Raw genomic sequence first — 24487 nt, 5'->3', positions numbered from 1 at the left:
CAGTTCGGGGGGACCAGGCCTGCAGGGGAGGGCAGTTAGGGGTGACCAGGCCAGCAGGGGAGGGCAGTTAGGGGCAATTAGGCTGGCAGGGGAGCAGTTAGGCATCAATCAGGCTGGCAGGGGAGTGGTTAGGGGGTTATCAGGCTGGCAGGCAGAAGCGGTTAGGGGCAATCAGGAAGGCAGGCAGGCGAGCAGTTGGGAGCCAGCAGTCCTGGATTGTGAGAGGGATGTCCGACTGCCCGTTTAGTGGGATCGGGCCTAAATGGGCAGTCAGACATCCCTCGAGGGGTCCCACATTGGAGAGGGTGCAGGCTGGGCTGAGGGACACACCTCCGGTGCATGAATTTCGTGCACTGGGCCTCTAGTGTAATATAAAAGGCTATTAACTTTCACTATCTAGATTCTGAGATGTATGTTGGCCTAGTTACTTTGGGCAGGGGTATAGGCAATTTTTATTTATTTATTTATTTATGTAGAACAGTGTTAAGTCTGATGTTGTGCCCATTTACTCACACTGTCCATTAGGAAAAGATTTGTGATAATAGGTGAAATAAACACAAGGATATTTAATTATGCTCTTTTCCTACCTTGCACCATTACTTACACATTCCACAAGCACAGTTCTAATGATGGTATTTCTTCATTCACAATGTATTCATGCAGTTTAGAACGATGGACCTCTTTGCAGTAGGAATAGGAAGGGAGGGATGATTCAGGGAAGGTAACCATTATTTTTTTTTCTAAGCTTTATATAGTTTGATTTTTATTTTCATGTGCATTTATTATTTTTATAAGAAATAAGTACATCTTATAAAATATGACTTCATATTGCTTATATGGAGATAGGGCATTTGGCATTCTTCATGATCCATTCCAAACTTTCTTTGGATTTTCATCTCCAACTAAATTATCCCTTACTCCAGCCATACTTGTCTACTCTTTGTATTAATTAAATCTTCTACATTCTCAGAACTTTCCTTAATTTCTCCCTCTGCTTTACCCACCCTTCAAAGCTAAGCCCAAATCCCACCTATTTAAACGTTTTCAGCTCCCTCCATAGTAAGTTCCTCTTACTTCACTACTTTGCAATGGCAAATACTTGTATAAATAGCACTTATTAGAGGCCACCTTTCATTAGGGTTAATTATTTATGTGTCGGGTTTTCCTGTTAGGTTTTGGGACCTAATTATTTAGGATTGTATTCTATAGTGCAAAGTACAGACATACAATGAGTGTGTTCTGAGTTGAATCCTTATGTATTTTTAAATATATGTATTACTTTATTTAATGCTTCCCAGAGACACTATGTAGTAATTTTTCTAGAATTAGTAATATATTAGACCAGTGATGGGCAACCTTTTGAGCTTGGTGTGTCAAACTTCGCCAAAAAACTGAGTATAACTCGGGTAGTGTGTCACTTTCAGGAAAAAACATTATTTCGCAAATGTTTCATCCTCAGGAGCAGCAAATGTTTCATCCTCGGCATGCGGCCACCTCAGCGGCCGCGTGTCATCAGAAATGGCTATGCGTGTCAGTGCTGACACGCGTGTCAGTGCTGACACGCGTGTCAGTGCTGACACGTGTGTCATAGGTTCGCCATCACTGTATTAGACTGTTCTACATTTATGTTTTCATTCTCAACATGTATCCACTATTTTCTGAAGTATAAGAATTATTTCTTGTCCTAGCCAGTTTGGCTCAGTGTTTAAAGTGTTGGCCCACGGACTGAAGGGTTCTGGGTTCAATTCTGGTCAAGGACACATACCTCCATTGTAGGCTTAATCCCTGGTCCTGGTTGGGGCTAGTATGGGAGGCAACCAATTGATGTGTCTCTCTCACATCGATGTTTCTCTCTGTCTCTCCCCTCCCTTTCACACTCTCTAAAAATCAATGAAAAAGTGTCCTTGGGTGGGTTTTTTTTTTTTTTAAAAATAATTATTTCTTTGCTGTCTATTATCCAAAAGACAATAATTGCATAGATATTCATTTTTTACTATCTGTTTTATTTTTAATCTATTATATAACTTTGATGATTACGCAACCTTACATTTAAGAGTATTTTTAAAATAATGCATTTTATTTCTTTGTAGGTTGCTTCCTCAGAATGTTGGACTTCTTTATGTTGGAGGTTATGAAAGACCCTTTGCACAAATCAAGGTATGATTGTTCATTTTCCAGTATACTTTTCCTAGATGTACTTCACTTTTTCAGAACTCACTAAAAATCTGCAAATAACCATTAACATATCGAAAATATTGTGTTTGTGAATAATGACTTTTATTTGCTTTTGCATATCTCTGCTGAAGAAGTAAATCAGTGTTGTAAAGAATTATTTAAATATTTTTGCCCATAGTAGAGTTGATTTTGATGAAAGTACTTCAGTGATTAGTTAAGAAGAGTCAAATTTAGAGCCACTGATGAATCTTTTAGATTACTCCTTTTGCCCTTAAAATTTTGACAGCTTTATTGAGGTAATTAACATACAAAAAAAGTGTACATATATAAAGTATACAATTTGATAAATTTTGACATGCTCACATTTCTGAAATCATCACCCCCAAAATTTCCCTGTGCCCCTTTAAAATCCTTGTCCCTCCCCTGCCTTTCTTTTTTCCCTTTTAGTCCTCAGGTGACCACTGATCTGATTGTGTCATTATAGATTAATGTACATTTTCTAGAACCGTGATGGCAAACCTATGACACGCGTGTCAGCACTGACACGCGTAGCCATTGATGACACGTGGCCGCATGCCGAGGATGAAACATTTGCTGCTCTTGAGGATGAAACATTTGCGACTAGAGTCTTGGAGTTAGTTTTTTCCTGAAAGTGACACACTACCCGAGTTATGCTCAGTTTTTTGGCGAAGTTTGATACACCAAGCTCAAAAGGTTGCCCATCACTGGTCTAGAATCTATCTCTATATATAAAAGCCTAAGCAACCGGCTAATCGGCTGGTAGCTATGATGTGCACTGACCACCAGGGGGCAGATGCTCAATGCAGGAGCAGAAACCACAGGCATGGAAACATGGAACAGACTGATGAATTTCAGAGGGAAGAGGGAGGGGGGTGTGCGGGAAGAGATTAACCAAAGGTCTTATATATGTACTAGAGGCTTGGTGCACAGGGGTACTTCGGTCTGGCCTGCCGGGATCGGGCTGAAACCAGCTCTCTGACATCCCCCGAGGGGTCCCAGATTCCGAGAGGGTGCAGGCCAGGCCAAGGGACTCCACTGTTGCATGAATCTGTGCACCGGGCCTTAGTCTAGACTAATAAAAGGGTAATATGCTAATTAGACCGGACATCTTCTGGATGTCCTTCTGGACAAAGCCATGGTGGCGGTGGCAAGGCAGAGGCAGTTAGGGGCGATCAGGCCACAGGCAGAGGCAGTAAGGGGTGATCAGGTTGACAGGGGAGCAGTTAGGGGCGTCAGGCCAGCAGGCAGAGGTGGTTAGGGGCGATCAGGCCGGCAGGGGAGCAGTTAGGGGCAATCAGGCTGGCAGGGGAGAGCAGTTAGGTGATCAGGCAGGCAGGGGAGGGTGGTTAGGGGTGATCAGGCCAGCAGGGAAGGCGGCTAGGGGTGATCAGGCCGGCAGGCAGAGGCGGTTAGGGGTGATCAGGCAGATAGGCAGAAGGGTTAGGGGTGATTAGGGGTGATCAGGCAGGTGGGCAGAGTGGTTAGGGCCGATTAGGCAGGCAGGCAGGTGAGGGAGAGGAGTCAGCAGTCTTGGATTGTGAGAGGGATGTCCGACTGCCCACAGGGATTGAGCCTAAACTGGCAGTCAGACATCCCTCGTAGGGTCCCGGATTGGAGAGGGTTCAGGCCAGGCTGAGGAAACCCCCCCTCCCCCATGCATGAATTTCATGCACCGGGCCCCTAGTTTTATAATAAGTTGTAATATAGGGTAAGAAAGGAATTGCCTCACATACCCACAGCTAGTGTTGTGCTACAAGTGAAGCAGGTTTCACCCTCTTTCAAGACTAACTTCTTTCAACTTTATTGAGATATATATTGATTCTAACTGTATTGGGCTGTATGTGACTTAGGCTTTTCTTAAGATACATGATTTATTATACCTTTATATGCAATCTGAAATTCAAAAGGGAAGTTTTGATTAAAATAACATTTTACTTAATTCCTATTTCAAGCTGTCAGAAGTTTTTCAGAAGTCCTTAAGTTTGGAGGGGGTTTGTTTCTGCCTGTCTTTGAATAATACCTTTATCTTAATTGTGTGTGTATGTGTGTAATATTATTCATATTATCTATGGTTTATTTTTAAAGTCATGTTCAAGTTTAAGCAATAGTTTACATTTTAGATCCGCTTTTCTATGTTGTTTTCTAGAACATTTCACAGTCTAGTAAAAATATTAATGTTATTCTCATAGGTTTCTAGTCCTGAAGGCTTCACTTAGCAGCCAAAATCCATAAAACCAAGAGGGATTGAAGCCTGTCAACATCACTTTTAATCAACTCAAGGGTTGTTATGAACAGTCTCAAGGCCACAGGGCTGTCCTCCCCGCAGGGCTTGGTATTAGTTGCCTCTTCCAGTTCTGACAGCCAAAGAAGTGTGTGAGACTGCAAGGCTGAGTCAGACAGTTTCCACTTTGACACTGCAGAACAGCTAAGAAATGTCTTCTGTATTTTAACTATAAATTCCACACAGCTACCATATGTGAAAAGTAAGGAATATAACCATTATTCTGAGGCAGTTATTTTTTAATCAACATAGTAGTTCTCCCTTATCCACGGGGGATATGTTCTAAGACCCCTAGCGGATGTCTGAAAATATGGATAACACCAAACCCTGTATTTACTACTAGAGGCCCGGTGCACAAAATTTGTGCACTGGGTGGGGGTGTGTGTCCCTTAGCCTGGCCTGCACCCCTCGCAGTCCGGGACTTCTTGGGGGATGTCCACCTGCCGGCTTAGGCCCAATCCCCCCGCCCCCCCCTGGGCCTAAGCCGGCACTCAGACATCCCTCTCGCAGTCTGGGGCTCTAGCAGTCCAGGACCCCTCGCTCCTTACTGCCCGCCTGCCGCAGAGGTGGGAGAGGCTCCCACCATTGCTGCTGCACTCACCATATGTGAGCCCAGCTTGTGACTGAGCAGGAGGGGGGGAAAGCCACTCAACCAGAAGCTGGCTTGCTGATCCTTAGCGCTGGCCCCACCCCCTGCCCACTGGTCATTCAGGAAGGTCGTTCTTGCCTCACCCTTGCAGCCCCAGCTTCGTCTGGAAGGTCATCCAGAAGAATGTTCGGCTGTCCTGTCTAATTAGCATATTAGCTCTATATTATATAGGATGTTTTTTCCTATACATGCATGCAAATGATAAAATTTAACTTCTAAATCAGATACAGTAAGAGATTAACAATAACTAATAAAAATAGAACAGTTATAACAATCCTATATAATAAAAGCCTAATATGCTAAGTGTCTGGTTGTCCGATCGTCTAGTCATTCGGTCAGCCAATCAAAGTGTAATCTACACTAATAAAAGAGAAACATGCAATTAACCATCACTCTGCTTGCCCACCAGCCAATCAGGAGGGAATATGCAAATTAGAAGGAGAAAGATGGTGGCCGCCCAGCTGCTCCAGGCATGGAGTGGCCAGGTTGGGCAGGATGCCTGCTATGAGAGGGATGGTGGGGGGCGAAGGGATCGACAGGAATGGTACTCTGGCCACAGCAAAGACAAAGACTGCAGACTCTGGAGACTGCAGTGAAGACGAAGATGGCAGACTCCGATGGGAGTCTGCAGCGAAGACGAAGATGGCAGACTCTGGCTGGAGTCTGCAGCGAAGCAGCGAAGACGAAGATGGCAGACTCCGGCCTGAATCTGCAGTGAAGATGGCAGACTCCAGCCGGAATCTGCAGCGAAGACAAAGAAGGCAGACTCTGGCTGGAGCGAAGGCCTGGGTCCCAGGTGCCGGAGGAAAACAGGTGCTGGAAGGAAGGCCTATTGCACGAATATCTTCATGCAACGGGCCTCTAGTATGCTAATAGTATGTTAAGGCCACTCAACTGCTTGCTGTTATGTGCACTGACCACCAGGGGGCAGATGCTCTGACCAGTAGGTTAGCTTGCTGCTGGGGTCCAGCTGATCAGGACTGAGCGAGATGGACCGGACACGCCCTGGAGCCCTCCCATGGTCCCTCCCCAGCTGGCCAACTTCCTGTGTCCCTCCCTGGCCCTGATCATACACCAGTGGAGTCCCTCTGCCTGGCCTGCGCCCTCTTGCAATCTGGGACTCCTTGGGGGATGTTGGAGAGCCAGTTTCAGCCTGATCCCACAGGTCAGGCTGAGGGATCCCACTGGTGCACGAATTCGTGCACTGGGCCTCTAGTATCCTACCTAATAATAGACAAATATGCAAATTGACCACACCTTCATTACGCCCACCAGCCAAGCCACGCCCACCAACCAATCAGGACGAGTATGCAAATTACCCCAACAAATATGGCGGCTAATTTGCATATCAAGACAGCGTAGAAAGAAGCCAAGAGCTGCAGAAGGGAGCAAAGCTGCGGAGAAGCAAGCAAGACACGGGGAGGAGAAGGGAGGAGCGGAGGCGGGGCCGGGGGAGAAGGGAGAAAAGCAGGTGGGCTGGCAGAGAAGGTGGGGCGGGGGAGAAGGGAGAAAAGGCAGGCTGGCGGAGAAGGCGGCACGGGGGAGAAGGGAGGAGCGGAGGCAGGGCCAGGGGCGAAGGAAGGAGAGCGGGCAGGCTGGCGGAGAAGGCGAGGCGGGGGAGAAGGGAGGAGCAGAGGCGGGGCCGGGGAAGAAGGGAAAAGCAGGCTGGCTGGCGGAGAAGGCGGGGCGGGGGAGAAGGGAGGAGCGGAGGCGGGGCCGGGGGAGAAGGGAAAAGCAGGCGGGCTGGCGGAGAAGGCGGGGCAGGGGAGAAGGAAGAAGAGCGGGCTGGCTGGCGGAGAAGGGAGGAAAGCAGGGGGGCTGGCGGAGAAGGCGGGGCGGGGGACAAGGGAGGAGAGCAGGCAGGGCGGGGTAGAGTGAAGCAGGAAACCCTATTGCAGGATTTTTCCTGCAATGGGAACGCTAGTACTGTAATAAAAGTTATGTGAATGTGGTCTCTCTCAAAATATCTTATTACTCTGTCCTCACTTTTCTTCTTGAGATGATGTGAGATGAAAATGCCTATGTGAGGGTAACTTGAATATGAGCAGTGATTGTCTGATAACTGAGATGCCTATTAAGTGACTACTGGGCAGGTAGTATATACAGAGTGGATATGCTGGACAAGGGATGGCTGTCGTTTCCTGGGTGGGACAGAGTGGGAAGTTGCAAGATTTCATCATGCTACTCAGAATGGCTTACAATTTAAAACTTATGAGTTGTTTTTTTCTGGAATTTTCTATTTAATATTTTTGGACTGGAGTTGACTGAGGGTAACGAACCATAGGAAAACAAAACTGCACATAAGAGAGACTACCGTGCGGTTGAGTTATTCCCTGCCCCAGAGCCTGGTTCTGTCTGCTGAGAGCCTGGGTGCCATTAGTCTCAGTGTCATACAGTAAGCTTCCTGAGCCTGAAGTTTTAAAAATCTCTTTACAGCCTAGGAAATACGATTGATATTTGTATTCATATGCATATGTAATAGATGTAAAGAAATCATGATCTCTTCTTTATTTTTAATTTCATATTGGAAAACTCATCAAATCATCCCTCAGACTTTTTTCAAGTAAAAAGGAGTTAGAATATTTTTCCTTTAAGGTATGTTGAACTTAGATGGTTATTTATTACTTAAAAATATTTTTGAGATAACTAATAACTTACTCAGTTTTATTTTTTTTAATCCTCTCCTGAGGTTATGTTTTGTTTTGTTTTTAGAGAGAGAGGAAAGGGAGGCATGGAGGAGAGAGAGAGAGAGAGAGAGGGAGAGAGAGAGAGGAGAGAGAGAGAATGAGAATCAGTTGCCTCCCCTATGCACCCCAACCGGGATTGAACCTGCAACCTCTGGTATACAGGATGATGCTCCAACCAACTGAGCCACCCTGACAGGGCTTATTCAATTTTAATTTTTGGGTAAATTAAATTTAAAGATAAACTATTTATTTGAGTTTCATCTATTATGAAATACTGAAGAAAAAAAAAAGGAAAACTGGTTTGTTTTGTTTACTATCTTTTAGAAAATATGTGGCTTATTAGGTCAACACTTTTTTACTAAAATAAATTATATAACATTCATATTTTAAATCTCTAAAATATCTGAAGTATTTCATCAGATAAAGATGCAGTTCCCTAGAACTTAGTATTCTAGTTTAGTGGGCTTACAAACTTTTGACCATGACCTGTAGGACTGTAAGAAATGTTTTTCCATTGCAATCCAGTACATATATATTTACACACACAAAATGTAAAACCAAAAGCTTAGAATAAATGTGATGCGATAGCTGTATTTTCTATTCTGTTCTGTTTATTTGTCAGTTAGTTTGGTTTTTAAATGCTAGTCTCAACCCACTGGATTAACTTCTGTCTTGGAAAATGGGTCACGACTCAAGAGTTTGGCAGACACTGTTGCCGGGTAGGACTTGTCCTGCCATATGCTCTGGCAGGATAATGCCATATTCACGCAGCCCAGAGGATAGTGGAAGCTTTCCTGCTCCTGAGCCGATGATAGCCCTTGAAGTGGCTTTGGAGGGGAAGAAAATGATGAAATGTCATAGTTCCTGGGAAGAGGGAGGAGGAAAGTACAGGAAAATATAAATGAGAAACAAATTAAGATGTTTTATAGAGCCAAAAAAAAAAAAAATCTTTTTTCTGTTTCAAAAAAATCCTAATTCTTAAGAACAGAAGGGAGCCTTCCACGCCTACTCTCTTCCAAATGATTCGGTGTATTTTGAGGCTAGAGACATAAATAAAGGTAAGATCTCCTACCTTAAATGAAAAAAAAAATAGTAAGAAATGGAGATGAGTGAGAAATAGAGAGAAAGCAATAAAATCAGATCTTGATTTGTGTGACATATTCTATGGCTAAGTTTTCTGTTACTATAAAGTAAGAGGCAAATTTTCAGTGTCTCATATTGCAGTGATAAGGGCGGATGTGGTTATCCTTTTGTGGAATACAGATTCATAAAGCAAAAGAAATTAAAAAACAACAACAAAACAAGCCCTAGTGGAAGCTTGCTTCTATCCAATAGCTATTAAGTTTCCGACATCTTTTTATCCCGCACACTTGCTGACAGAATGCTTCAAGGTTCCTGCTGGGCTCTTAGGTGAGCCCATGTTGTAACTTGAATGCACTGTTTACAAGTCATATAGTAATTGCAGACGAGGGTTTCAAAAGTATTCTTGAGTAGTGGTTCTCCTGCCAGTTGTACCAAGGTGCTTTTGGCAGTATTAATGTCAAAATTGAGTAACACTTGAAGCCTATAGTCATTATTCGTATCTTCACATCCTTAGGAAACTTATCTACAAGATTATAAGCTTCCTAGAGGCTGAGCTGTGTCTTATGCACTGCCTGAGAGATAAAAGCACTAAACATTTAACATTATTGTTGAAGAATGCCTAGAAAAGCAAGTGGTATTTTTAAATTGAGGTATAATTGACATATAACATTATATTAATTGCAAGTATACTACAACATGATTTGATATCTATATACATTATGAAATGATCATCACAATAAATCTAGTTAACATCTGTCACATTACGTAGTTACAAAAAAATATTTTTTCTTGTGATGGGAACTTTTAAGGTGTACTCTCAGCAACATTCAAATATGTAAATACAGTATTATTAAGTATAGTCACATACTGTACATTACATCCCCATGACTTTTTGTTTAATTGATTTTGAGAGAGAGAGAGAGAGGGAGAGAAAGAGACATTGATTTGTTGTTCTACTTATTTATGCATTCTTGTATGTGCCCTGACTGGGGATGACCTGCAACCTTGGCATATCTGGACTATACTCTAACCAACTGAACTACCCAGCCAGGGCATGACTTTGTGTTTTTTTATATAATTGGAAGTTTGTACTGTGTGACCCTCCCACACGCACACCCATTTTCCACTCCCCACCCCATCTCTGGCAACTACCAATCTGTTCTTTGGTATCTCTGAGTTTGTTGGTTTTTTTAAGTCATTAAGTATTTACCATGAAGTTCATCAAAGTATTAAAAACTCTGGTTCTAGTTACATACAAATTTATAAGGTAGGAAATATACTACCTTAAAATTTTATTTTCTAATCTCTCTTACATCTTGAGTTGGGATATCTTTGAGGCAGTATAAATTAATTTTATTTTCTAATTTAAGATTGTGGTTGAAAATTATTATGATGAGTAACTTTATTTGCAATGTAGATTTTGTGAATACATTATTCTGAGAACATTTTAATTATAGTCCTCAAATTAATTTTCAATTAACAAAGTTAGCATTTTTCTTAGCTGAAAATTCCAATAGCTTTCCATTTCTCTTGATCTAGACACTTTATTGAAAAATATTAAAAATTATTTTAGCATATTCTAGTGTTTTAAAAAACTAGGTTTATATCAATCAGTTCTTATTAAACATGGTTTGAAAAGAAAAAAGAATAAACAGTTATTTTTTTGTAATTTTGTAATGTTCTCAAAAAAGAAGATGGTGTCATACCTACTTAGGTATTTATAATGCAATGACCTTCCTATGTTAGTGAAAGGAAATAATATCCCATTGTGTTTTTCTAACCAATTGTTTACTTCTAAAAAGAAGTGGTTCTCTGACTTGAATTTCAGAGGTACTGATAACCATGAAAATATAAAAGATCATATCTAAAATGATTATTGCTGAGGTCATATTTCCAACAAATAATGCCACAGTTTCTGATTTAGATTTATATTAGACACCTAGAAGTTATATGTATTTTATTTTATACCCACAGGAGGAGAAAAATAATTTCTCCAGTAAATCGTCAGTTATGAAGAAATACTCACTTATCATCTTGGCTAATAATGTTTCAATAATGACATTTGAGAACATTTGACTATCCAGACTAGATTGCAATATTTTAGAATCAGATTTGACTTTCCAAGTCTTAGTTAATAAAAGCGGTTATCTAGTGAAAAATTCATTTAATACAAAACTTTTTTTTTTTGGTTAAAGGAGACTGAGAATTTGAAAAGCAAATAATAAAAAAATATTTAAACTTAATGTATACCTATTGTATAATAATTTTTTAATTTTTATCATCACATGTTATAAGCACATTGATATCGCTTTGGATATTTCATATTTTTTTCTTCTTTATAAGTATTTGACAACTTCCTAACATAAAAAAAGAAAACAGGATAATTTGTTTAAAATCAAAAGTGTGAACAGTTATAGTTGGTAATGTTATCAAATAGAAAGATATAATAGTAAGTTAGGCACTGTTCTAATTAATTTTTAAACAACCTATGAAGTGTAGGTGCCCTTCACATTTTTCAGCTTAACAGATCAGGAAGGCATACAAGACTGAGTGGCAAACTCAAGGTCTACTGCCAGAAGATACGTAGTACATTGCTTCCTATGATGTAGTATTGTGGAGTATACTATTTAGTGTATACTAGTTACTATTTATGTTGCATTTCTATCCGGTGCTGTATGTTTTTATAGTCCTTAAAGCCCTTCTGAGTTTTGCTTGCACAGTAGGCCAAAATGATCCCTATAGTTAAAACACTAACTGGGCTAAGTGACTTGGCCAAAGGAAATGTGGTTCCACCACAAGGATTAAGATAGTGGCTGTGGTTTGTTTACATAAAAAGATGGGAGTATAAAGAGCTCAAAGTTATAATCTCACCTCTGCTACTATTTAGTCATTGTTGCGTATTTATGTTAATCAGTTGTTAATAGCAAGAGCTGAGAGTTCTTGTATTGGGAACATTTGTGAATCTCTGAGATATTAAAAGGCTTCTAATTACAACCAAAAACAGAAAGTTTCCTTTCTGTTCCCAGAGCATCTGTTTTGAAGTTTATTGTGTCATATATTTCTCCTCAGCCATTGGAAGGGACCAATCCTACTGGTAGTTTTTCTCTTGCACTAAATGCTTATTTTACATTTATTACTTCTTAATATCCAAGGGATTTGTGTGAAAGTATTGTATAGTTATTAATTTGAAACAGTCTCTAGAAATCTACTTTATTTCTTTAAGAAAGAACCAGCTGGTAGAAAATCAGGTATATAAACAAATTAGCTGAACATCTTCAGTGCTCTGATTAGCTCAGAAAGAAAAAGTTAATATCTTATTTGCAGTATATATATATTTTTTCAACCAGGTGTGGCAGTTTTGCTAGGTATAGTGAAAAACAGATTCTTATTTTCTGGCTCAAAGTTGAGTAAGCGTTATGAGCATATCTGGAATTAAAACACTTAATGTTTTTTAAGATCAGTGTATTTGGCATTTTGCTGACACAGGGCTGAATTTAGCTGAAAAAAGAGTATCAGAATTGCAAGAAGAAGAAACAGATGTGTTTTTAAGATTCAGGATGAGTAGGTTAGTTGCATAGCACAAGGATAATTGGATGATGAAAAAGGCAGTGACAGAATAAGCAAGGAGGTGTTCTCAGGATGGTTATGGCTTAGCAAAAGCATGAATGAAATAAGGCAACTTGCACATGATTCAGGTCATTGGATGTCACAACATAGAGATTTCTGGAGTGAAATGAAGCCACACAAGGAAAAGATAGGAATTGTGTTGATGAGGATAAGTTATTGTTTTTACTAGCCTGAATGGCTTATTAAATCAATAAAATCATGAAAAATTATAGTTTGGGAGAACAAAAGTAAAGACAAATCTATTCTTTTGAAGTCACGCATTCTTGGCAGAGTTTCAGATGGCCTTAAAAGATCCACCTTCCTTGAAGTCAGGTTTCTGCTTCAGTTTTGTTCTGTTCTGTCGACCAGGACAGTTACCATCCACCTCTTCTGTAGACTTGAGGTAGATCCACAACAGCTTCCTCCTCAAAACCTTCCACTCCTTGATTATCTTTATTTTAGGCATTTTGACACTCTAGCATAAATCCAGTCTCCTATTTACGGCCTTCAGTACCTTTCATAGGTTTTTTAAGTTTGCCGTACATGAGTTGTTTGTGTGTGTGTTTTTGTTTTTGTTTTTAAATGATCACCAGTAGTGGCTTCCTATTGCCCACTGTAGCAAATGTAAATTCCTTCCATCAGCCTTTCCATCCCACTGTACCCTTATTTCCCCTACTCTCACTCCTCTTTAATGTATAGAATTCTCATTCATTCTCTCTCTCTCTCTCTCTCTCCTCCCTCCCTCCCTCCCTCCCTCCCTCCCTCCCTCCTTTCCTCCCTCTCTCCCTCCCTCCCTCCCTCTCTCTCCATCCCTACCCTTATCTCTAAAAAAAAAAAAAAAAAAAAAAATCAATAAACATATCCTCAGGTGAGGATTTAAAAAAAAAAAGAGAAACATCAAAAATTTAGGTCAGAATCAAATTTGACATAAAGAATGGACATTTTCTTAATAATTCACATCAATATTTCACATGGCTCCTTTAGGCCCCAGCTAAAGAAATGAATCATGGTGGTCACTGACATGGACAATAACTAAAGGGTCCTGGATTCCTAAATTCATAGCTGGCATATAGTAAATTATTTTTATATCTTCTTTATATTATTTGAAGTGTTTGTTTTGAAGAGAAACAAAAATGTAGAACTAATGGAAAAATAGTTCAAATTAATGTTTCTATTTTTTCTGACATTTTGTTGCTGTTAAAGTTGAGCTATTTGTGACAGGAAGTGAATGCACTAAAGAATCTTTCTTAATATGGCTAGTTACATCTTCCAGTCTGACAGTCCAAGTCATGAAAGAGCCTGCCTTCCTATAGTTTTTTTTCTTCGTTGTCGTCTTTTTTTTTTTTTTTTGCATATTCTTGAGAAGTTAAGATTAAGCCTATTTTTTGCAGAATTGTGTTCTGGAATCGAAAACAACAGATTGATTGGTTCAAGTTTGTTCAATAGAGATTTTTATTGTGAGAAAGAAATCAGTTCATTACACCCTTTTCCCCACTGAAGGTGATAACTACCCTTTGTTGTTTCATTCACAGCTTCTTGGGGGAGTTATCTTCAAAATTATGACTTTAAAAACATAGTATCAAGAGTCTATTGTTGAGTTAAAGTAAATATAATTATTAATAATTAATACATAAATATAAAAATCTAGCTGCTATAGTGTACCATTATCGTTAAACATTCCTTTCAGTGTTTCTGCTTGGTAATATGGAAGCAGAAACCTGACCTTTAGTGATATACCACCCAATAATAGAATTTGCAGATTTCTGGTTTGACATGTATTATATTATTTAGATGAGAAAACAGACACGGAGAGGCTAACAGCCAATAAATGATACATTTGGAATTGGACCCCAGGTGTTTTGACTCTTTAAGTCCACTCTCTTTGTTCTTACAACACTATTTTGTATAAATATTGCTGACTTAAAATTTTCATTCAAGAATATTGATCACATATTTCAAGGGATCAGACCATACAACAGTGCATGGAAAAACAAACAAACAACTTCTATAGATGTACAAGACAGTTAAAAACTTCGGTTGTCCCAAATCATTATTATTTAATAAAATATTTCCCATGTAACTTTTTAAAGCAAGCATTTATGTTAATGTTTTTTCTTTGATATATTGTAAGTATAGTATTCCTACCATCTTAAAGTGCTCTGTAACATATATAACTTTTATTTTGAATATCATATTGGGCTATTTACCTATGCTTTAATAAAGTATAGCCTCAGAAATTGTTAATGTCTCTTAGGCTAGTTACTGCCTCAGAAAGTGGCCTAAGATTACTATGTTTTTGGGATGGTGATTTGCTATCAGCTGTCATTTTTCAAAGTCAAAGTCTGGCAATTTCTTTCTTGCTGCTGCTGCTTTTTTTTTTTTTTCTTTTCCTGCCAGTAACTTAAGAAGTGCCAACATTTATAGAGAAAGTCAGGTAACTAAACATGTTAAAGCAAGAGCCTCAATTTATACCCAATTATATATATATCCATAAGCTTTGACCAGTGGGTCCAAAGGTGTTGCTACATCCTTCAGGAAAAATACAGTACTTTAATTCACTGACATTGCTTCCTATTTTTTCTCTTTTTGACATGTCTTTCTTTTTTTAAAATGAGAGGGTTAATTCTTCTGTGTTTTCCTTAAGGCAGTACTACACCAGTGACAGTGTTTTTATTTGTTGAAAGGACCTTCATATTAAACCTGTATTTCTTTTAATTGCAAACATTGCTCTTGTGATTCTAAATATTTGAATGTGTTTCTGCTTATGGTCTAGGTATGTGTGACTACAGCCCAAAAAGCAAAAAGCATCAGTAGTTATGCTCAGAAAGAATGTTTTTTCATTTGCAGTGGATTTTTTTCTTCTGGGAGCCTGCTGCCTTTTCTCAAGGTCTCATTTTCTTTACTGTGGCAGTGGCTGATGTATGTCTCTGTCACTCCTACTCACAGCCATACCAAATGATGTAAAACAGGGTTGAAACTTAAATTTAACTTGCACTTGCATATCTTTTAAGTTTCTTGAGCAAAATGACTGAACCTGCTCTGCTTTCTGTCAGTGCCTTACAGCAGTTTTCACCTTTGTGTACTGTCGCAGTACAGTGTGGTTTATAATCTTTTAAGTTAATCTGCAAGTTTAACTAGGCTTAGCTCCGTCTGTACAACACAGAGCTCATCTCTAATGTTTGAGTGTTTATGGTGTATAATCATGCTGGCAGTGTACTGCAGCCTCACTAGAGTCATCTTCAAGAAACACACTGTAGATTTAATAAGAGCTGGGAGCTCTTCTGCCTAACTGCAAGTGTACCCCCTACATCCCTTGTGGTTCAGGGTTCGGATTCTGGAGGAGGCCGCACACAAATGAAAGAGACTAGACAAGAAAATATTAATTTGGGAATTGAGGGGCAGGTGGAAGCCCAAGAGAGGACTCCGCTTTGCTCTCGCCTTTCGATCCCTTTTATTCAGGTTTGGGATCCACCTATAGCCCTTAGGCAGGCAATTTCCAGTAACAGGCAAACTATCTTATCAGTAAAGATTTTCATGAGACTAAAAGGTGGAAGTTGCTTCAGCTCCCTTTGTCTTGACCATACAGTGGGTGTATGGCTCTGACCCTTGCCAGAGCCTCAAGGTTGACCAGCCTTCCGGACTCCTTGTCCACCTCTTTCTGCTAGTGAAGGCAATGGGCAGCTTCCAACACCTAACTAGAGACTTGCTAGTGGCAGATTCCAGGCACCCTAATAAAAGCAATATATTATTATTCAGATGAAACTCTTGAGTGGTTTCATCTCTTACAATTAATGAGGACCCTTTTCTGAATTTTTATTTTGGGAGTTTACAACTTAAATATGACATTGAGTTCTCCCGAATACACAAATAATATGTGTTCAGAAATGAGTCAGCCATAATGTCAAAGTTGTGTCATGGTTACTTATAACTGCGGAATAGTTGTCTATAGATGATTCTCAAATCTTTATCTCTAATCCTCATTTTTCTCTTAAATCTGTTTTATATTTTCAAATTACAGATTACTGGGCAATTACATTGACTTTTTCAATATCATTTCAGATTCATCATTTCTGTTATTTATTTCTTAAATGAACATTTAATGAATACCTGCCATATGTTATGCATCATTCAGTCATTAAAATTATATTCATTAAGCCCCCATCATGTGCCAAGTACTTTGATAGGGACTGGAATTAGAGTAGTGAATAGACTGAGATAGTCCCTGCCTTCCTGGGGCTTATTGTATAATGTACAATTCTGCTGGTTGAATAAGTTCAGGAGTGATGACTTTCAGGGAAAATGAGTTATTTGGTTGGAGAGCAAGGGTAGCTAGCCTTGTTTAATGGGTCAAGGAAGACCTTCCTAATGAAGTCACTTATTTCTTAGGCCAAGTCACTTACTTCTTTGGCCAGTAAGTGAAGGGCATGAAGGAGTTAGAGTCAGGGCAAGCTATTTGTTCTCTGTGTCCTCAGTTTCCTCATTTGTAAAGTGGAGATACCAAGAGAAAGTAACAGGAAATTAGCTAATGCATTTGAAATACTTAGAACAGTGCTTGGCCCTGAGTGTAGCTGCTGTCTTCATTATCTTTATCAATACCAGCAATCATTTATTATTTTGCTATTCAAACATTTATTGAGCATGTACCAGGTGCTGGGTATTTTTTAGTACTGTGGTGGAATTCAAAACTAAAAATATAAAATCTTTTCTCTCTAGGAACTTAAAATATATAACCATCAGCAAAAAACAAACAAACAACCAAGAATAATACAGAAGTAACCCTAAGGGAGGTATGAACTAATTTCTGGGAAGGAGCAATCTTTTCTTTCTAGTAGTGCTGTATGATTTGTGTCACCATTGGCAAATACTTGTATACTGGCTGTGAAATCTTATATTTGCCTATATTCGTATTTAGCTTCTAAGATTTTACTTCTGTATACCTTTACTTGCCACTGAAACTTTCCATGTTTAAAGTGAGACTGTGTAAACTTCACAGACTGAAGTATATGAATGGTAGGCCCTTTGGGTGTTAATGTAGTGTTGGAAACCTATTAAACTTTATAGGGTTGCTTATATAAAAGCCCTATAACTGCTGGAGACCTTTCTTATAATAATATCATATACTTTAGGGAGACTCTGTATTGATTAAGAAATAGATGTTGCCTTCTCTAAAATAAAAATGTTCCCCATATTCCTCAGGGATGCACCACCATATGTTGATTCCATCAAATGTCTCTTAATATTTTGCTGTAGTAAAGTGGCATCTTTGACATCATTTTTAAACTGTATTACCATATGCAACTGGAAAAATTAAGAGTGAGAATAAAAATTAAAATCATTTTAAATGTTTTTTTTGTTTGACAGTAGCAAAAGTATCATAATTCACTTATGCTGATACAAAATGAGAAGTTCACAGATAGTTACACATTTCAACAAACTGAAGTTTCAAAATGTTGCTTACATTGCTCTCTTGAGAGAAAACTCTTATTTTGTAGTAAATAGCATACTGTAGCTATAAGAAAAGTGTGTATTAAAAACATCTGTAAAGATGGGCATTTGACTCTACATAACTGGTAGAAACCAGTGTAAACATCTGAGCCAATATACCTATATATCTGATTTACTAAGAGACAAGGAAATTAGTCAGCATTTTTTTTCTAGAATATTTTGTTTTTATATTTTAACACAGTACATTCTTGATTAATATGTAAGTTTTTTGGGGGTCTAAACTTGAAAACATAAAAATTATTCTGTTTAGTACACAGATATGTTCTTCACAGTTGGGTGGAATATTGAATTTATCATAGCAAATAAACTATCTTGTAGATCCCCCCAAAAAAGTAGATTAATAGATTTTTTTAGTTAAGGGTAGTTTTCAGAAATTCCCTGATCCTAGGTCTTTGCAGTAGCATTTAATCTCTTAAAACATAAGGCTTGTATCAGATGATGTATGAATTAATTTGCCAGCTTTTGACAAAATTGAACCCTGAAACCATCCACATACATATGACAATCACTTCTAGAGCGTAATTAGCTTGCTATGAATGTGAGATTTCCTGTGAGAAAATTGCTCATGCTATGTAACTAATCTAGGAATTTGGCAGATGAGAGAAAAAGTATATCTTATCCAAAAGACTAGAACCCTTCAGTTTTTTAGTTTGTTTTGGTTCTTGTGCTTTTTTTGCTTAGATTTAATTGTAGAAATATGGCAGGCTGGTGTGTGAGACATGTTTATGCCCTTTATGGGGTGTGGGATTAACTTTCATAATTAGTTTGTATAAATGTTTATGGAAATTTTTTTCATGAATCTATTAAAATGCATGAGGATGATTTGCCATTCAATTGAAAAGCAAACTAATCCCTGAACCTTAGGATAGACTTTAGAACTAGACAAACCTGGAGGGATTCTCAGCCAATTATGCACCTTAGTGGATGCCCCTTGTTTTTCATCTATAAAATGGGAATGACAATATTTGCTTCTTAGAAAAAATGTATGAATTAGGTAAACAGTATGGATAAAGCACCTAGCACAATAACAGGCTTAAAAGGTCATTTTTAAAAATGGCGTTTCCTTCTACCACATCACCCTCCCTCAAAGCATTTAATAAGCCATTACAAATAGAGGCCTTATTCTTTTATCACCTTGGGTTCCAGATCATTAGGATCATCAGATGTACTTTTATATGAGAAATTAAGTGAGCAAATAACTAAAATCACATTAAAAGTATTTGTTATAAGGTACTTGGGCTTTCTAAAATTTGATACACCTGGATATATGGGTGTTCTGTGATTAGGATCATGTATGTGACACAGAGTTTCAACTTAAGGAGACATTTTGAGCCCAAGGTATTCTTTTTCAAAGCCAGGTTTTACTTTGCTTTTAATGAATAAATAACCTCATGGAATAGCCAGCCTTTTCCAGTTTAGGTTGACAAAGAATAGAATGAAAATAAATCAAGTAGTCTATTACTTGCCTTCATTTACTACCATTAATAGTCTTATGTTAAAGTATATATTGAATAAGAATGAACCACATAGGGTTTAGTTTCTTCACTTTATTTAGTTTTATTTTCTTGTTTAAAATGGAAGTTGTAGGAAATGGAATGGAGTAAAAATTCTTCTGTTTACGTAATACATTATCATAATTTTCTACATAAATTGAGAGCAGAATAACCCCCGGAAAAAAAAAAATAGGAAAGCAGACTAACAGAGTTGCCCTCCCCTGATGTGTACCAAATGGTTAACACATTCGGTCCCAACAGCAGCCATCTGGCAGATCCCAGCCTTGTGCTCCAGGTTACATAGCTTACAATCTGCATAGCATAGGGCCTCACGACTGTGGAGCATGGAGCACAATGCATGTGTATTAAAAGCACTTGAGTCAGGATTTTAATCCAGTTCTGCCTCTTCCAGAGTTCTTTGTATTCTTTTGTAGTGCTCTTTCCTAAGTTGTCTCAATTATCTAGCAAAATGAGAAAGATGATATATCAAATTGTCTTTGAATTGTATGCCATGTAATTATATGTGAAGAAGTAAAAAGGAAGCAGTGTGGTATGTGGGAAGGAGAGATGTTGGGTGTGAGATTTGGGGTTCTCATCTTTGTCTTAAAACAGATTTTTTTTAAAATTAAAAATACAATTTTTAATTAAATCATGTTCAAGATCATTTCTAGTTTTGTTTTGTTTTTTAACCAAAACTTAAATATAGTTATTTATGATTATTTGACTTTTAAGGATTTCTAAAACAAAGGTGAAAGTATTCAGAGTCGAAATAATAAATGCTTTGAGAATTTTATTTAGATTATATGGGTAAGATCTTTGGATCGGAGGAAAGGAAATTTGAAACCTTCAATGACTAGCTGTCTGAATTTTTAAACACTGTGACCTCATAATAACCTATATCTGCTCCTCATAAATTTGTATGTAGTTTACCAAAGTATGGTGATAGATTAATTAGCAATAATGAATTGAAACTACTCTAAAACAGCCTTTCTCATAGGGCAGAATTCAGAATAAGTTAGGCCTATCAGAGGCTGCAGCCATCCTGCTTTCCGAAAGGACTGGATTCACTCCAAAGTAGTCATCAAAGGTGTATATCAGAGACAGAGGTCAGATGAGGCCTTCCTCCTCATTGGGCAGGGCAGAGATGGCCCTGACCACAAAAGCACTGTGATTGGTTTCTTTCTGAAACAAATATACTTCTAACTCCCTGCAGGTGGTGGTAGAGGAGACCTTTTCCATTCCTCAGAATACGACTGCACAATAATATGAGCTGAAGAAAAATTTATTGTATAAATGACCTATGTCTCTTAAAAAGTAGAATATGACCCCATTTCTATACCAGGAGCAGGAGAGGGTTGAATCTGTGATGCATTTTTAGATACCAGAGTGGGTACTAGAAACCACAAGATATAGAGGCTTTAAATAAAAATAATCACTTACATCCAAATGCTGAATTAAAGTATATGTTGGACAGTGTAATATAGAGGAAAGATTGGGGAACTGATCATCAAGATGTAGGATTCTGTTCCTGAATCTGTCATTTTCTGATCACACAGGCAGTTGTGTATGTGTGCATTGAGGGTTCATCTTCCAAGGCCTTGGAAGGTTCGAAAATGAAAGACAAGCTTTCTGTTCCTATCTTAACCTCAGTTGGAAGGGCTGACTTATTCCTCTCTCTACTTTCTACGTGCTTCTACAAGCTCTGGATTTGATATTTAAAACCTGAACAAAATGTATACATTATATACAATTGCATTATATACATACGGATATACTTGTAAGCCCCACTCATCACCCAAACACAGAAAACAAATACAAATGAATTTATTGCTTCTGTGTTTATTTCATCTCTATTATTTTATGTAGGCATTTTATAGTTTTTTGGGTGAATGTAGAGAGAAAGGATGGGAAAAAAAAGTGAGCCTAGCAAACTACTACTCAAACTTAACGCCAGTTCTACATCCACCAGTAATATATTTTTCTTCTGTCAAGTGTCTTACTCAAATTCCACCCTTGCTACAGTAATATATGTTCCCTCTCCCTCTTAAAAGGGGTGAGAACTATTAATAATAGCAATAATATATAAATGTAGTAGAACGTCTCATTTTAATTCTTATTCTGGTAATCTGTCTACTGTCATTTTCCTCTTTATGGTGATTATAGCTTTTCATTTCCCTTACATATTAAATATTGATCAGGAATTAATCTTTTATATATTTCCAAGTTATATTTTATTTTCTGAAAATTTTTTTTGCAAAAATACCTCCTCTGTAATTGTTGCATTATATTACTTTCCCTAATGGGTTTTCAAAAGAACATCCAAATTTGAATTTACATCTTATTCGTAGGCTATTCATTAAGTCATCTGTTGGATCATTAATAAAATGATAAATTATTAGAGACTTGTAGGCCTATCTTTTGTACACTCAGGGCAGATTCTCAATGGTATGTCATATGTCTTTGCTTGGTCTGTAGCCTTTCAGCTTTGTGCAGTCCTATTGAATATTTTTATTGAGGCCACTTTGAACTGATTTAGCAAATCCTATTTCCTGAGACAGTTTGCCAATTTTGTTTGCAAATTTGGTGGGAAATTTTGATGGAGATATTTCTTAAGATTTGCTTTGTGGAAAATATATGGACAAATTGTTTAAGAAGGAAATGTAGGCTCATTTTAGAGTGGCAGACAGGAAGGTTGAAACCTATCGTATTTTCACTTTTATTTACAGGATCCTAAGTCACTGTTTAAAATAGGAATTTTGTGCAGATATCTCACAAGAATTGAAGGGTTAATGCGTATAAAGACCTTTGAGTTCCTATATGTGGAACTATGTAAATGACTAACATTTAAAATTTGCATATTTATAGTGCTTCTACTTGGACACTTGATGCAAAAGGGAATGACACATTTATCTCTTTTTCTTACTGTGAACAATATTGATAAATGCTGGGTGAATGAGTCATTATCTTTTATGTTTTAGGAAGCATAAAATTCTTGGTTTATAATGAATATGATGCAGTAGCATGCATTAACTATTTCGTCTGTCCGTTTGTATGTCGTATCTGACATAAAAGTGCTTGGTAAATGGTTTACTTGCTTTCTTTCTGCTCCCTATTTCCCCTTTCATTTCCACCAATCGCTAACATCCTGGTCCTTTTTTGACTGGAAATCATAACCACATCCAAAAAGGTAGGAGGAGCCTAATTTTATGTGGCAGCATGGTTTAGAGGGACTTCTACTCAGAGAGCTGTGGTTGATTCAACTACTAATTACCCATATGACTATGTAATTAGATTGGGCTTATTCTGTTTTTGGTTTGGCTTGGTTTTCAGGCTCAAAGTACATAATTTTATATGTATATGTATGTGAAAATTTCAATTTTATTACTATGTGCTACACTATTAAAGTTCATCTTGATTGAGCTTTATTGTCAAGCAGGAGACATTTCAATAGGTCATCCCTCTAAGATAGTGAAACAATAAGGTAGTATGAAAGTGTCTCAAAGAAGCACAAGAATCTGTGCCATTAGAGAAGGCCTCCCAGAGAGAGTGACCCTGGTGAAGAGAAGTGGCTAGCCAGAAGGGAAGAGAAGATGACATACCTGCCATTAGAGGTGTGCAGCAAGAGAGCCTGGTCAGTCCAGGGGATGAAAATAATTTAATAGGGGCTGGAATGTGTTGAAATCTTGATGTCATTCTAATAATTTATCTGTGTAATGTTCACCAAAGTTTTTCCTTTCAACACATATTTATTGAGCACCTACTATCTGTTCAGTGGGATGTGGCAGCCAAGGATCTTATCATCTAAGGTAAGAGGAAGGAATTATACTCTAAAACAGTGTATCTTGATATTTTAGGGGCTGGTAAAATAGGCTCAGTTCTCTAGAGAAATATGTCATCTGAAATTAAGTCAAGCCTAAGCTTTTCTCTGCGAGCATGTTGTGCCTAAGGGGGACTATGGAAGAGATAGGTGAGTGGGTTTGCCTGCCAGGCAGCCTCCTCATGAGAGCTACAGAGAAACCAATACTTAAGAGCCAGGGGCACCTCTAGATCCATTATCCATTTCCCATTATTGGATCTGCATATGTGCTTGCTTACTCTTGTGAGGGGCCGGGGGGACAGAAGGTATTTTCCAGGTATTTACACATGCAGTAGGAACATCAAGTACAGAGGAATTCTCCAGTGTCATTCCCTCTGGTACTTAAATACTGCCTTAAAAAGATAAATCCAACCATAAAATAAAGTCATGAACTCGTTTATCCCATTCATGTTTGGGTATTTAGGATCCGTTTTCTTGTAGGAGCTCACCTGTATTCTGAGATAGTAACAATTAAACTGAGTAAGTATAGTCAAATAGTACATGTTATAAACTAAGTTAAAATTCTCAGAGTTCTGCTTGTAGCAGTGTCTTAATGCTATGGAGCATAGAACTGTGCGGCCTTCGGAAATACAAAGCCGAGAACAACCCCATTTGGGCATTGTTAGGCCTTCTGTTGACACATGAATACATTTCATATGATTATCATAAAATTGTGGCCTGGAAATTGAGCAGTCATGGTGCTGCATTTCAGCCTCACATTTATAATAAGCTGTAATAAAGTAAACATTTTAAATGGGTATAAGAATAGGCATTACTTGTGATAACAAATGTATGTTCAATTGAAGTGCTTTTGAAGCTCAATTTAACAAAGCAAACAAATTTCCTGGCATTATCAACATAATTGTTCTCACTGTTGGATTTTGGTTTCTAAAAAGTTAGTTAAGCACAAAAAACCAAGTCAGTAAAAAAAAAAAAAAAGAAATGCAACTAAGAATAACCTGCTTTTCCTTTTTTCAAGGCAGATAAAAAAAAAAAAAGTCCCAATGTTCACTCTGCCATGTTCTCTAACTTGCCAAACCATTGTCAACCAGTGTAACTTGAGTTCATATTTCATGATTTAATTTGGGATTAAATCCAGCTCTTTGTTCTGGTATCAGCAGGCTATGGAGT

At 38.1% G+C, this 24487-nt stretch overlaps 1 protein-coding gene across 5 annotated transcripts in view; it reads left to right on the top strand.

Annotated features, from left to right (window-relative positions):
• RNGTT (RNA guanylyltransferase and 5'-phosphatase) overlaps positions 1–24487 on the top strand; it is a 185938-nt gene that overhangs the window by 145105 nt on the left and 16346 nt on the right. For all 5 annotated transcript variants that reach the window (XM_054722343.1, XM_028132476.2, XM_054722345.1 and 2 more), the window contains one exon: positions 2091–2157. In XM_054722343.1, coding sequence (XP_054578318.1) covers positions 2091–2157 — 67 coding nt within the window. The remainder of the gene's footprint in view (positions 1–2090; positions 2158–24487) is intronic.

The sequence above is a fragment of the Eptesicus fuscus genome, chromosome 10 (genome assembly GCF_027574615.1).
Source record: "Eptesicus fuscus isolate TK198812 chromosome 10, DD_ASM_mEF_20220401, whole genome shotgun sequence".
Taxonomy (NCBI): domain Eukaryota; kingdom Metazoa; phylum Chordata; class Mammalia; order Chiroptera; family Vespertilionidae; genus Eptesicus; species Eptesicus fuscus.
Note: the sequence above shows the minus strand (reverse complement) of the source record. Positions and strands in the feature narration are given on the sequence as shown.